Source organism: Trachemys scripta, chromosome 21 (genome assembly GCF_013100865.1).
Source record: "Trachemys scripta elegans isolate TJP31775 chromosome 21, CAS_Tse_1.0, whole genome shotgun sequence".
NCBI classification, from domain to species: domain Eukaryota; kingdom Metazoa; phylum Chordata; order Testudines; family Emydidae; genus Trachemys; species Trachemys scripta.
In genome coordinates, this window is record NC_048318.1 from 5,510,143 (window position 1) to 5,524,693 (window position 14,551).

Genomic DNA, 14,551 nt, shown 5'->3' on the forward strand with positions numbered 1-14,551 from the left:
AACTGGCAGACTCAAGAGCTCTCTTTTGAGAACTCTGTGCCCTAAATCTAGGGATATCTGCTAAAGCATCGTTGCTGGTCTCAAATGTAGAGATGGTGGACAGACAGGTATTCTTCCAGTGTACATGGAAGTGTACATTCTTCCTGTGCACATGGGACCACAAGTTTGTGAGTAGATAACTCTGGTCATTCCACAGCTGGTCTGTTGTCCTACGACTTGTCTAATAATAAGATGTTTAACTCTTCTTACACAGCACTACTTCGTTCTAGATCTCAAACTAATTTACCAAAGAAGGTAAATATAATTAGGGATAGAGGAAACTGAGGCGGAGAAATGAAAAGACTTGCCAAAGGTTATAGCAGACCTGGGAATAGAACCCAGGTCTTCTGACCCCCAGTCCAGTCCAGTGCCCTATCCACTGAACCACACTTCCACCCTTTTCTTTGCCTCATTTAGATTGTAAACTCTTTGTGGCAGGTAATGTGTTTCACCTGTTTGCAAACTCCTTTATAAACTGATGCTGCTATATAAATGCTTTATACCACCACTACCCTATACCAGTTGTATTCTAGACTTTCATTAATAAAAACACAGCCATCTGCACTGGCTATGGTCAATATATACCAAAGTTTACCGTTTAATATTAAAGCTTATTAAAGCTTAAAACACTAAGTACACACACCATCAAGATGTGACCATTCCCTAAACCAAGTAATCTATTGCAACCTTCATCTTCCTTACCCTTTGCTCCTCTTTGTCTGTCTGTTACTCTCACTCATCATCCCATGTCAAAAAACGAAGGCCCAGTACTGCAAATACTTACACTTAATCATGTAAGCAGTCTCACTGGATTCAAAGGAACTACTTACATGAGGAAAGTAACTCAAGTGTTTGCAGGATCGGGACAGCAGATTGCCAATTTAACTTTTCCTTGTACTACAAAGCATTTAGCACATTTCTGGGTGTTGTAAAGAAAATAGGACCCACCTATACAAAGGGCAGCCCGCAGCATCTCAGAGGCATGGGATTGGAACTGCTCAGATTGTCCCAAGATAAATTCTTGAAAGGCAAGGCCTCGTCAGCTGAGCAGCAGGGACTCTACAATTCTCAACATGCAGAACACAACAGCAGCTCAATTCTGCACTCCTGGAGAGCATGTGAATGTGCTGTAGTCTGTTTTGAAGATATTTTGTCCCAAAACTTTTTGCTTAAGCCATGCAGACACTTTTGGGTAACGAAAATGATATTTTTTTGTGTGTGAATTGAGACATTATCAAATGCTTTCTGGATGTAAACAAGTCCCTTGCCATCTCATCAGCTAAAACCCACACACTTATGAAGTACTGCAGGGTAGCAGCTACTCTGAAAACATTTTTGAGCTATTGTCTGATCTCACAGATGAAAGGATATTACTGTGTCCACGCTCTTACCCATCTAGGTTCTCATCTCAATTCCCCTTTAAGCAGCTCAACCAGTTCTGCTTAGCAATTTGCTCTGAGACCGAGCTATCTAGCGCTTCAGAACGAGGGGTACTTAAAATGCTGTCTGTGCGTATGCATAGTTTGATTCACCAGAACACAAAAATGTCTCTGCAAAACTAATCCCTAGAATTACCTCATTTGGAATACGGGTCAGGGAGCTGAATCACACAGAAAAAAACCCAACCCTGCTGTGAGAAATGGAGATGTGCCCCTGTTAGCAACATCCCGATTGGATCTGCTTTGCTCCAGGGAGTTGTGAAAGAGTTATTAAGTCCAGGCTGAAAAGAACTGGAAACTGCATAGATGAAGAGACCTCCCGAACACAGCACAGCCATAATCATGGAGGATTGTGCCATGGGTGTTTTTTTTTTTTTTTTTTTTTCCAAAAACCTGGGGGCAGGTCTTGAGATGGTGTCAATTCTCACAGATGAGCCATCACTGGAGCTCTTACAATTTACTCCAGCTGAGGATCTGCCCCTTGTCTCTTATGAATCTTAATAAATCATCTTCAGTCTTGCCCAACTCAAGTGAACAAGAGGGGACTTTGGGGATTAAACAGAATTCCTGCTTTGCCCAGTCGCGACTCACGCTCTCTGCATGCCTTTTGATCGCCTTGATTTCTCCCACTTGGAGATAAAATAAAGTATTCTACAGCAACAAGGTGGCATAAACTAGCCATCCTAGATCCATTTCTTAAATGGGACATTAGTACAGTTTCTGCTTCCAAACCATCCAGTTTCTGGCTCTCTCAGACTTTTCCAGACCCAGTTATAACGACCTTCACTGGCTCCAATTAACAAACCAATGAGCTTTGGCACAGTCCTGATTTCACAAGTACAATTTGATGCTGTCCACCAAAACTGGCAGTAAAAACTGACAGAGACAAGATTAAACTCTGCTGTTCCCCAAATGGAATCATTTAAGGCAACACATAGCTTGCCCTCCACCAGCCTCTACCCTTCAAGCCATCTGTACGAGCAAAGAGTCTAAAGTACAACTGGAGTAAACTCAGCAGAGAAACCCCCCTTCACTGCCCCCTTGTCCTTCAGCCTCAAGGCAAAAGCTGTAGGACATGGCAGTATGGACTTTGACATGTGAGGTCAGCCACTTCCCCAGATTCACAATCTATTCGGTTAGGCAAGAGGAAAAATACGAAGGAAACAAAAACTGAGAGCTGGAAATGATGCTGTATCCCTTGCTACCTTCCTGATGCCCTCAACTGCTTTGGGTACTCTGGCTGCTCCGCTACATACTGGTCTGCTGCTTTCCTAAACAGCCATCGCCAGAAGGGACTGTGTATGTGAACGACTTCTGACTAGTGCTGAACTGTGAAAGAATCCGTTTGAGTAGCTCCCCCTCTCTGGCTTGGTCATCAGCAGTTCTGGTGCCTCCCTGATTCACCAGCCTCTGATCAGAGGTGTCACTGTGAGAGGAGAGAGCAGATCATATCAAACAAACCTATCCTAAGAAGAGAAATAGTAGGTGGGGCTTTTTCCTGGACTGGACACCCCTTCCCTGACACTTTGATTTAGTAGCTGTTGGGGAGACAAGGGAAGGGGAGGAGCAATGGGCTTGTTATGGACTTGAGAGAAGCAAAATTCTAAAGTCAAAAGTAAAATCCAACTAGATCCTGTACACTGTGTATTTTATGGGACTGGGGGAAAGGCAGATGGAAAGACCCCAGTTTGCAGACTGAGCTGGAATCATGTAAAGATAATGGATAGGAATAGGAAATTAGAACACCACAGGCATTAGAAATCAGATACACTGTAATGCCGCTTATTCTTTCCAAGTCTATTTCCTAATCCTCTCTACCATTTGCCTACAGGGATTCTGACTTGTATAAAAAACAAACAATCTGTTTGTGGTTACCCTTCCCCATCCTCTGTTTACTTGTCTGTCTCTCCGTAGGCTGCGAGCTTCTTGTGGCAAGGACTGTCCTTGCTGGAAAGTGTCTAGCACATCAGGGACATTGCCATGAACAAATACATTGCAATAACTGGGAGCCTAGTTTTAGCTCGTTCATAACAATGTAACTCCACTGACTCCAGGTTCACCTCACGTTCACAGGCATGAAAAGAGAATCAGGTCCCATGGATTCAGAGGCTGTAAGGTCAGAACCGATTGTTACATCATCAAGTCTGACCTCCTGTAACACAGGCCATGGATCTTCATCCCCCTACTCCTGTGTTGAGCCCAATACTTTACGTTCAACTAAAGTGTATTTTCCATAAAGGCTTAACGTGAAGACTTCAAGAGTAGAAGAATCTATCGCTCCCCTTGCCAGTGTGTCCCAATGGCTATTTATCCTCAGTTAAAAAAGGGCACCTTATTTCTAATTTGATTTTGTCAGACTTCAACTTCCAGCCATTGGTTCTTGTTCTGCCAGTCCTTGGGAACTGAACAGGTATTTTCTCCCCGTGAAGATACTAAACCACCATGATAAAAATCACCCTTTAAACAAGCCCCAAGCATCAGTATGAATGAGGAACTCAGGAGTTTCTCTCTTACCATCATGGCCGGAGTTGAGGAGATGCTCTCCCAGGTCGCAGCCGAACACCCTCTCTTTCAGGATCCCGCGTTGCTTCAGTTTCTGTTTCGTTGGGCGCGACTTCATGAATGTTCGTAGGAAAGTGATGAGCTTGCCGTGTTTTTTTGACACTGCACAATAAAACAAACCAATCCCCTCGTTTAGGTTCGGGTAACCAGGCAAGACAACACATAATACATCCTACTGAGAGCATGACGCTCAGAGTAACATCAATACAGATTATTCACACAAGCATATGCACTCAATTCTAAAGTTAAAAAAAAGGGCTCTGATTTTATTTTTGGCCAGTACAGGAATAAAAGGCGGACTTTGAGCACTCCAGTTACAGTTGAAGATTGGACCCTAAGTATTATCTGTAAACTAAATTTCTTCCAGCTCCTTGGGAGGTAGGTGAATTTCATGGAAAAGAAAACTGAAGAACCAGAGTTCAAGCGATTTGCCCCCCAAGGCCACAAAGTTGAGTCTGTGGCAGAGACAAGAACAGAACCCAAGAGTGCTGACTCTCAACCTCCTGCTCAATTCCTCTAAATAATGCTGCTTCTCTTGAGCTCTGTATCAAGTTGGGAAAATAAGTCAGTTTATTAAGACCCTCCAATTCCACTAAGAAGTGAAATCTGCAATCAGTGCCATGGAGATTTATATGGGTTACTGCCTTTCTAAGGGTGGACACAAAATAGCCTGCATGTCAATGGGAGGGCAGATCTGGCATACATTTGAGTCAGGAAGCAAGACAATGCTCTGCAATGACAGCCTCCCTTCCCGCGGCTCCCTCCGAAAGCAATGAGGTAGCACAAAAGAGCCCTCCTGGCTTTCCTGACAAAAGTACCTTTATAGACATGATTTAAAAGCAATTTAGCTTGAACAGAGGAGTTCCATTAAAAAAAAACCAAAAGGCATAAAAGGACTTGCTTTGTCATTGAGCTTTTACAGCTTCAGGAAGTTGTAAAGGTCCCTACAGCACTGCGCTGCAATGTTAGCAATTAGCCTCCTAGCGTTCCTGTGACTCAATGAGGCAAACCTATATTTTATTGGCATTAAAACAGTTACTACAGCCATGAAAATTCATCAGAGTAACGTCATCTTGAACAAAGCGAGGCAACCCGAGCCTCGGTTTCTGCTTGCTCAGAATGACAAAGGTACATTTCTTCGCAGTGCCATTACTGCTGGGTGATATCGCGCTCAAGCTTGAAATTTCTTGCACCGCTTTGGACTCAGGACTTCCCAGAACGGCAGGATGTGCTTCACCTGGGCAGGTGGGTTCTTTTACAGTCACTTCCAACTAGCTGCCTTGAAAAAATTCTCATCCCAGAACAAAAGAACTCCTGGCACAGGACATTACATTTTAACCCCTTTAAATAGCTGCATATTTTCCCTTTATTTCACTGAATTCTGAAGTATTCCCTCTACTTTTCAATGCAAATCTTTATTTTTAAGGGTTGGGCTTAGGGCTTTGCATCAGGCCTCTTCCTCTAAGCTAGACTCATTCAATGGCAAAATTCAGCCTTTTTATTATCAAGCATCAACTTTAAAAAAAAAAAAAAAAAATCACATTTCTGTCTGAAATTCTTTTCGGCCTGGTTAAAATTACACCCATGATTAAGGATATATAAAAGATATTAGGGAAAATACATTTTTCTCTGTGTCTTTTTCCCAGTTTAATTACTTAGGTTCAGATTTTTGAAGATATTTCGGCACTGCTGCACTCAGCATTGCAACATCAGCTGATTTAGGAGCCTAAATGTCATTTTCTAAAAGGATGTAGGTACTTAGGAGACCAAATCGTATGGAAAGTTGACGGGATTTAGGCTCCTAAGTGCCTAAATCATTTTTGAAAACAATATTTACTGTCCTAAATCAGTCATTGTAACGCTGAACAGAACACCTGAACTCCTTTCAAAATCTGGGCCCAAATGCATACAACATTTCACGTCAGTTTCACTGTTTCATTGGTATAGTGAACGAGGCTCAGCATAGGTGCAAGAACCTCTGCTAGCGATCGCATAACAGACTCCGCGCCTGGTCAGTCATTTTCCTTTCGTTTATGTCGGTTTCTCCACCCACCAACAAGGGAGAAAAACCAGTTGTAAAATGTGATTGTAAAACCACAAAAACCCGTTAGGGGACTCAGGGGCAGGAATAAAACCTGAAGCTACTTTAACTTAATTTTAAAAACTCGTCAGACTTAAAGCTGGGCCTGCGTGTGGGAGCAGCTCTTTCAACACTCTGCAGCTTTGTATCCAAATGATCTAACTTTTTACAGCGGGATTTATAAAAACCAAAGTCACAGCGGGTCCCAAAGTACATCAAGCTTTTGTCACTACTAGCCTGGCATGCTGCTGATGCAATGCTGTTTCCTGGCTGGGAGACAGTAAACACTGCCTTTAGCCTTGGGTGTCTACTATACTAGCAAAGCAGCAACAGAAGTAAAGGAGGCAAGGGAGTTTTCCTTCCTGTCTTTCTCTATAAAACCTTGCAAGCCTTTTTAAGACGGATGAACCCAGTTACCTGTGAGAGTAGTTTATACAGCTCCCGTGTCACACTTAGCATTACACAATAATAAAGTTAATTAAGACAGGTGTTATGAGGGATACCACGTTATCAATACAATTCTACCTATGGCATAAGGGATCCGATAGAGGTAACTCTATTCTCCAGAGAATGCCCACTCAGCCTCATCACACCCTGATCCTTCCTGTGTTCTCAGATCTTTGGACCAGGAAAAAGGGGGAAGAGCAGAATTTAGGGAGCCCTTGACCGCTCTGGCTCCTTGGTGCTGCATTCTGTGAAACACTGGTGCTCACATGCAAAGATCAGCAAGGGGGTAGGGAAGGAATGCTGGTCTACCGTGCTTCACTCCCTCTCTAGCTGGAGACTTTGGGGGTACTGTCTACACTGCAGCTGAAAGGGTGCAACAGTGCAATAAAAACAGCAACATGGTTGTGACGGCATAGGGGGCAGGTTGGGCTAGTCACCCAAGGACAAACCTGCCTGACCCCAGGGTACATACTCACGTGGCCAGCCCAAGCCACCACCTGCGCCCCCGTGGCCACACTGCTATTTTAATCACACTAGCTTGAGCAGAGCTAGTGCGTGTCTGTCTACCTGCGCTGGGAAGCACGTGCTTTTGGATGTTATGCCAGCTACAAGCAGAAACTCTCAAAGATGCACTATACACATGCAAGGTGCATTAAGTTTAGTTTCCCGGGGGACTTTAAAGGCACGGCAGCAAAACACTAGTAGATCTGAATATGCAGTTTCTTAAATCTCCAACAAAACCAGCAGCTTCACCTTCCACAGTTAAAAATGTATGATTTAATAGCGACCTGAAGCACCAAGAGGGCCTTAAACTGTGATTTTGGTTCCATGCCAGTTTATTTTTTAATTTAAGGAATAAATTAACATACCCTGCTAACACAGAAGCCCAGGATTAGGATAGATTTGTATTCAGTCCTTCTCAGTTACCAACCACAGAGTATTTGAGCTTCTCTATGATTTTACGGAGCACCATCAGTATGCTAGGCATTGTGCAGCAGAGAGACAGACATGGTCCCAACCCTCATGGGAGCAGGTGATAAAGCTTTTGGGCCCATACGTCTATTTCTCACTCAGCTGCACAGATGGTGAAACCTGCAGGGTGAGCGTTCGAAAAGTTCTGGCCTAACTCTGCTCCCACTGCAGTTAGCCCCAGCGACTGCAATTGGAGCGGACATAGGACAATGCTGAGTGCTTCAGAAAGTCCCACATGCAAATTGCAGCCACCAAAGAGCTATATTTCTTGGTCTTATAGCAGCTGGTTGAATCACAGCTGTGTAATTGAGATGTAGGCAAAGGCCTGGTCTACATCTCTAAACTGATCGATTGAGCTAGATCGATGTTCTCTGAGCTGAGAAAAATGTCACACCCTGAGCACTGTAGCTAGGTCAGCCTAGTTCCCTGTGTAGACAGGGCTAGGTCAATGGAAAATTTTTTCCATCAACCTAGCTACCAACTCTCAGAAAGCTAGATTCCGCCAGCGTAGGGACAGTTTACACTACAGAAGCAAAACTGCAGTGCCGTAGCTGTACCGCTGTAGTGGCTTTAGTATAGACGTACCCCTTAGAATCACAGGCACCTAACACCCATTGACTGTCAACAGAACTCGGGTGCCTAACTCCCTGAGGCCCCTTTGAAAATCCTAGCTATAAGTAACAAATATAGGAAACTCTTCTAAAAACTTTTGCTACAGTTTGGCAAATAATGTAAAAAAATACTGTAAATATTTTTATTTGAATCGTTTTACAAACTGGGTATATAATTGTGAATGAGTAGCCCATCCTGGTGTTCTGGGTGAATAACAAAACCATCAAATAATGTATTAAAAATACTGAGAAATTATATACAACTGCATCATCTCTACAGATTACCCTGGTCACTGGGAAAGGTGACAGCACTTGGCAGGTGTCTGCTAGCACAGGTTTCGCCACAATCATTAAAATGTTCCGTATATATTTACACGGTTTAAGGAAATATGTCATCTTGGGTATTTAAAGTGTTACAGGCTTAACCCACAAGCAAAAAAGCAGATTGGGTTTCTTTATCAAAATAAATGTCAGGTGTTTTTAAGCCACTCGGTCAGCATAGGCTAAAATAATTGCTTGTTTTCTGCCCCATTAAATAGACATAAATATGTTCCCACGTTACACCTGTTTGGCAATCCAAGGAGCTACCAACACCTGAACAAGTTAGATACTCAGATATTCAATTATCAACAGCCTGTTATAATGTTTACATGGTTCTTTTCTATCCTTCAGTTAAACACAATTTCCTCTGCTGATCTCATTTGAATCGCCACTACTGTAGACAAGAATGTTTCTTGGATTAAAATGACTTGATACTTTTTACATATACAAGGATGACTCACTGATCAGAGAAATCAGACTTCCTCTGGACAAAAATTATGGAAAAAAAAAACCCAACCAGTCATGTGATTAGAACACAGGGTTTATACCAAATATAATCCCAGCCTTCCCTCAAACCTCCGGTGTGGCCTTGGGTCAGTAACTTAGCCTTTCTATACCTCAGTTTCCTCATTTTAAAATGAGGATATTAATACTTTTTGTACCTCTCACAGAGGTTAGGAGAAATAAATTACTATATGTAAGGTGCTCAGACAGCACACTGATGAGTGCCACAGAAATAAACATATTGCATAAAACTAGTATCGCTTGTCCAAATTATATGCAGCTTGTACAGCTGCTTACACCTGGTCACAAGCTGACCAGCAGCGATAAGGAACATTCTAGATATTACTTCATATCACTTCAACTCAAGAGCTAATAACCATTAAAGAAATCATCTGCCAGCATATCAGTGCTTTCCTGGAAGGGGTAGGCCAAGCCTTTCCTCTGATTGGCAGGTCCAGTTCTGCCTCCTGGCCAGCAGAAACAGAAGTAAATCCACTGCTTGATATGGGAAAACTAAGAGAAGAAGAAACTTAACACCTGGCCAACATTTAAAAGTTTTGCTGGCATAGCTATGTCAGTTACGAGTAGAGCTGGGCAAAATTTTTAGGACAAATAGTTTATGCTACAAAAAACGCAGTTTCAGTTGACCTAAAACTATTTGTGAATTTGACATCAATATGAAGATAAAAATGGCCATGCTGAGCCACACCAATGGTTCATCTAGCCCAGTATCCTGTCTTCTGACACTGGCCTGTGCCAGATGCTTCAGAGGGAATGAACAGAACAGGGCAATTATCGAATCATCCATCCTGTCGTCCAGTCCAAGCTTCTAGCAGTCAGAGGCTCAGGGACACCTAGAGCATGAGACTGCGTCCCTGACCATCCTGGCTACTAGCCATTGATGGACCTAGTCTCCATGAACTTACATAATACTTTTTTGAACCCACTTATACTTTTGGCCTTCACAACATCCTCTGGCAACAAGCTCCACATGTTGACTGTTCACTGTGTGAAGAAGTACTTCCTTTTGTTTGTTTTAAACCTGCTGCCTATTCATTTCATTGGGTGATCTGATTTCTGGTTCATGTGTTATATAAAGGAGTAAATGAAAGAACTCTCCACAGTAACTCCAAGATCTGTTTCTTGAGTGGCACCAGCTAACACCTCTATCGTTTTCTATGTATAGTTGGGATAATGTGTTCCAGTGTTCATTGCCATGCAGTTATCAACACTGAATTTGCCATTTTGTTGCCCAGTCACCCAGTTTTGTGAGATCCCTCTGTAACTCTTCGCAGTCAGCTGTGGATTCAACTGTCTTGAATAACTTTGTATTGTCTGCAAACTTTGCCACCTCACTGTGTACCCCCTTTTCCAGATCATTTATAAATATGTTCAACAGAACTGATCCCAGTACAGATCCTTGGGAGACTCCGCTATTTATCTCTCTCCACACTCTGAAAACTGGTCATTTATTCCTACCCTTTTTTTCCTATCTTTTATCCAGTTACTGATCCACAAGGGGGATCTTGCCTCTTATCTCATGACTGCTTACTTTGCTTAAGAGCCTTTGGTGCGGGAGCTTGCCAAAGATTTCAGGAAAAGTCCAAGTACACTATATCCACTGAATCACCCTTGCCACATGCTTGTTGACATCTTCAAAGAATCTCAATGGATTGGTGAGGCATGATTAGATCAACAGTACATTAAACCCATCTGAGGTATGGGTACATTAAAAATGGTGGTGATATTGGGGCTATAGCTCCCATTGGATACCTTACGTTCTTATGTTAATTAAATATTTACAAAACGGCCAGAGGGGGAAGGGGAAGAGGAGAGAGAGGAGACAATGGAGACAGTAGTGCCGCTGCTGCTGTTGGCGGTCCCCTACCACCATTTTAGCCAAGTGGTTAGGACACTCACCTGGGATATGGGAGACCCAGATTCAAATCTCTGCTCTGAAACGGACATGAAATGGACTTTTTCTACTCACCAAAAATTATGAAAAATGTTGTATTTTGTTCAACCCTAACTGATTTTTTTCTTCAAATTTTCAGAACTGCAAATGATTCAAAAAACCAATTATTTGCTCATGGAGCATGAAAAAAAGAAAGTCACACCCCTAACAGACTTAGCAATGCTAGCAAAGGCCCTAGACTAGATGCAATTATACAGGCTAAAAACTGCTTTTGATGATATAGCTTATTTCATTCAGCGAACTGGTATAAGCTACACAGGCTTTGCCAGCATAAACTATGCAAGGAGGGTTTGCTGGTATATACAGCACCCAATTCACCAGCCACACAAATTGACGGTACCCAAATGTGGTGATGGTAAGATTATAAAGCCAGTGCTCACATGTTCACGGTTTGTCTAACTGCAATCCAATTACATTTAGCAAGAATAAGTTCAAGAATGCAAATATCTGTCTTAATATTTATCACTAATAAGTATGTGTATAATTAGGGATAGATTTAAAACAAAATAGACAGACTGTTCTTCCCAAGACTCCTGACTGCAGCATGATCTCTAATGCAGGATTAGTAAACTTTGACTCTGCAAGAGAAAATCTGACACCATATATGCTGACCCACATTTTCAGCACTTGGCAGTGCGTTCGCTTCTCCTATTAACAGTGATTTTACACACTACGGAACACAGCTGTCCCCTGCTGCGAGGAGAATGTTGTGTTAAGGTCAAAAACTAGAACATGGTTTAAAATATCTATCAAACTACAAACTCCAGTAGCAAAAAATCAAAAAAAGGAGGGAGTACGGAAGATGCCTTAAAAAAGCACATTCAGGTCCAGCTAGATATCACATACCAGGGAGAAAATCCATTCTCTGAAAGAAGATAGTTTACACCAGGTCAGGCTAAAGGGATATTTGTCAGGGCTATTGGCCCTCAAAATAAGACTGATTCTACTCTCAAACTAGACTTTACTGTGGAGGGAGGAGAAGTAGCACCACGCTCTTGTGGCTAAAGAACAGGAAGTCAGGAGCTGTGAGGTCTATTCCTAGCTCGTCTATTCCAAGACTCACTGTGTTCCTGCAAACACTTATGGTTGTGCTTAACCTTACGTGCCGAGTCCCATTTACTTCAATTGACGCCAAAGACTCCCACCGACTTCAATGGTCTTTAGTTAGGCTCCTTGAGACACTGGGTAAATTACTCAACCCTGCTTTGTGCATCAGTTTCCCCATCTGTAAAATGGAGGTAAGACCTCTTTTCCTTAAGAACCAAACATTTCCACTTACCACTGAGCACAGTGCTTACTACTCTGAGTAGTGCCATGGACTTCAAGTGGAAGTGAATACAATACAAATAAATCCAATGGCTCTACTCACATTAGTGAGCACTGCTCGGTCCGAAGCATTTGCAGGATCACTTCCCTATATATTCTTCAAATGCCATAGATACAGGAGCCTACAAAAATACTCCTCCATCTCCAATTACAAAATCTTCACCAGTTTTACTTATTGCTCAGTAAAAACACATTGTGCATTGCTTGCTGCTCCAGCACTTCTCCAGGGCTGGGCCGACACCTGCTAAGGCAGGACCTTGTGGTTGGAGAAGTTGCTACATATCTTAACGATTGTTCATTGTAGTGTCATTAAATAAAATAAATAAAAATCATTCATCGTGGTGAAAGAAAGATGAAAAAAATCAGTAGGGAATAAATATTTTCCAAGCTGTTAAGTGGGCACTGTCCACAGGAAGAGTAAATGAGGTCATTACAAATGATAAATGGCATGACTGCTCTTATTTATAAGTCGCTGTTAGACTTCTTCGGATGCCGAGTCTATGTGCAATTACCTCAGCAAAACTACAGCTCTCCTTGGCCATATCCTTATCGCCTCAGCCTTTGGCTGGGATGTAAGTGTCAGGGTATTATTTGGGGATGAAGCTCCAGCATGAGCACAGAAAATCCTCTCCATGGCCATTAACTCCTTACTTAGTCAATACCAGACTTTTCAGAGAACACGAGCAACTTCCCCGATATTAAGGTCGCATTGTTCCCCTATCAGAGTCAAAACTGTGAATCAGCAAACTAATGTTTTATCTGTCCAGCAGCAGTTACCTCTCTCCACATCTTTCTTTTGCTATATGCTAACATACACACACCGATACATATAGACATACACGCACGCTTCATTTTCAGAAGGACTCAGCATCCATAATTCCCATTGACTTCTGCACCAGCTCAGCAGCACCTCTGGAAATCAGGCCCATATTATATTATTAACTTAACCCAAGAGTGCTGTTGAAAACTGACAGATCTATTTATACTGGGCAAGGATGCTGGTTTAGATGCTTCCTATTTACTTTGTATATCGAGATGCTGCAGAACTGGTTGAGGATTTGTAACAGGACGGGAAGAGTGTCCTCAAGGTTAGTGAGTCAGAAAAGTGGGTCACCTGCATAGAAGGGCAATCTGTACTCGGAAGAGGAAGCTGCGATATCTCACGTGCCAGAGACACATCTGATCTTCATGGCTAGGGGTTCTAAGCTAAGGTTCAAAGGAAGGGAAGAAGGTGGGTGTGGGGGTAGCTTAAAATGTGCCCCTTCCAACAGAAGTGTGGACAAAAAGGATTAGGTCATTAAATCCTACTCTACTTTTATATATCTGTGAATATAAACTGGTGCTGACAAACAGGGCCCTGTTTACTTATATGGCAGCATCACAGGGTTTTACCTAGCTAGGACAAAGTCCCTACCTTGAAGGACTTGCAATCCATATAAACAGGGCAGCAGTTCAAATGCAAGAAGGCATCAGTGGGGAGATCAGCACAGGGAAGCTTTGCTAGAGGAGAGGGATTTAAAGAGAGGTTATGGAGGGCATTTAGCACACAGTGGCTGCTAAGGATGATTTGGAAGAGGGCAAAAGACAAAGGAGGGACGGAGACAAAAGGACTAGAGCAGTGGTCCCCAATCTTTTCCGGGTGGCGGGCGCCGGATGACGAGCCACCGAGGACCGTGGCCAGTGGACAAGCATCCACCGAAATGCTGCCGAGAAGAGGCAACATCAAGAGGCGTCACCGCCGAAATGCCGCTGCATTTTCGGCAGCATTTCGACGGATGCTTGACCACCGGCCAGTACGTGGGTGCACGTAGATGCTCCGCGGGCGCCACATTGGGGACCACTGGACTAGAGAAAGAAGACAGCAGAGCAGGTGATTTCTGCAGAGGTCTAATTTTTGCTTCTCCCAGCCCTGCTGCACTTTGTTAAATCCCTTCTCATTGTAGTGGAGTTTAATTCAGTCCTTTTGCTTTTATCTGTCAGCTTGGAGACTAATGATCCATCTGAAGCGTTCTGAGCCTCTGATAAATGTATGATTAGCACAGCTGAATGCCCGATCCATCCATCAGGGAGACAGTGTTGGTCTATCCCCAGTGTTCACCTTGGGAGGGCATCAGTGTTTGATTTAATATGCCCTGGCATGCACTATATCAATACACAAAGTTATTTGCACTGAAGAGGCACAGCACAGTAACCAGTGCTTAATAGATACACAGATCACAAACTATTTGGGGAGATATTATGAAGGCATATATTGGGACAACACCAAATGTGCTCC

General features: G+C 42.9%; 1 protein-coding gene across 2 annotated transcripts in view; it reads right to left on the bottom strand.

The window, feature by feature from the left end:
* ARHGAP32 (Rho GTPase activating protein 32) overlaps nucleotides 1–14,551 on the bottom strand; it is a 267,273-nt gene that overhangs the window by 41,057 nt on the left and 211,665 nt on the right. For both annotated transcript variants that reach the window (XM_034754531.1, XM_034754532.1), the window contains one exon: nucleotides 3,993–4,142. In XM_034754531.1, the coding sequence (XP_034610422.1) occupies nucleotides 3,993–4,142 (150 nt within the window). The remainder of the gene's footprint in view (nucleotides 1–3,992; nucleotides 4,143–14,551) is intronic.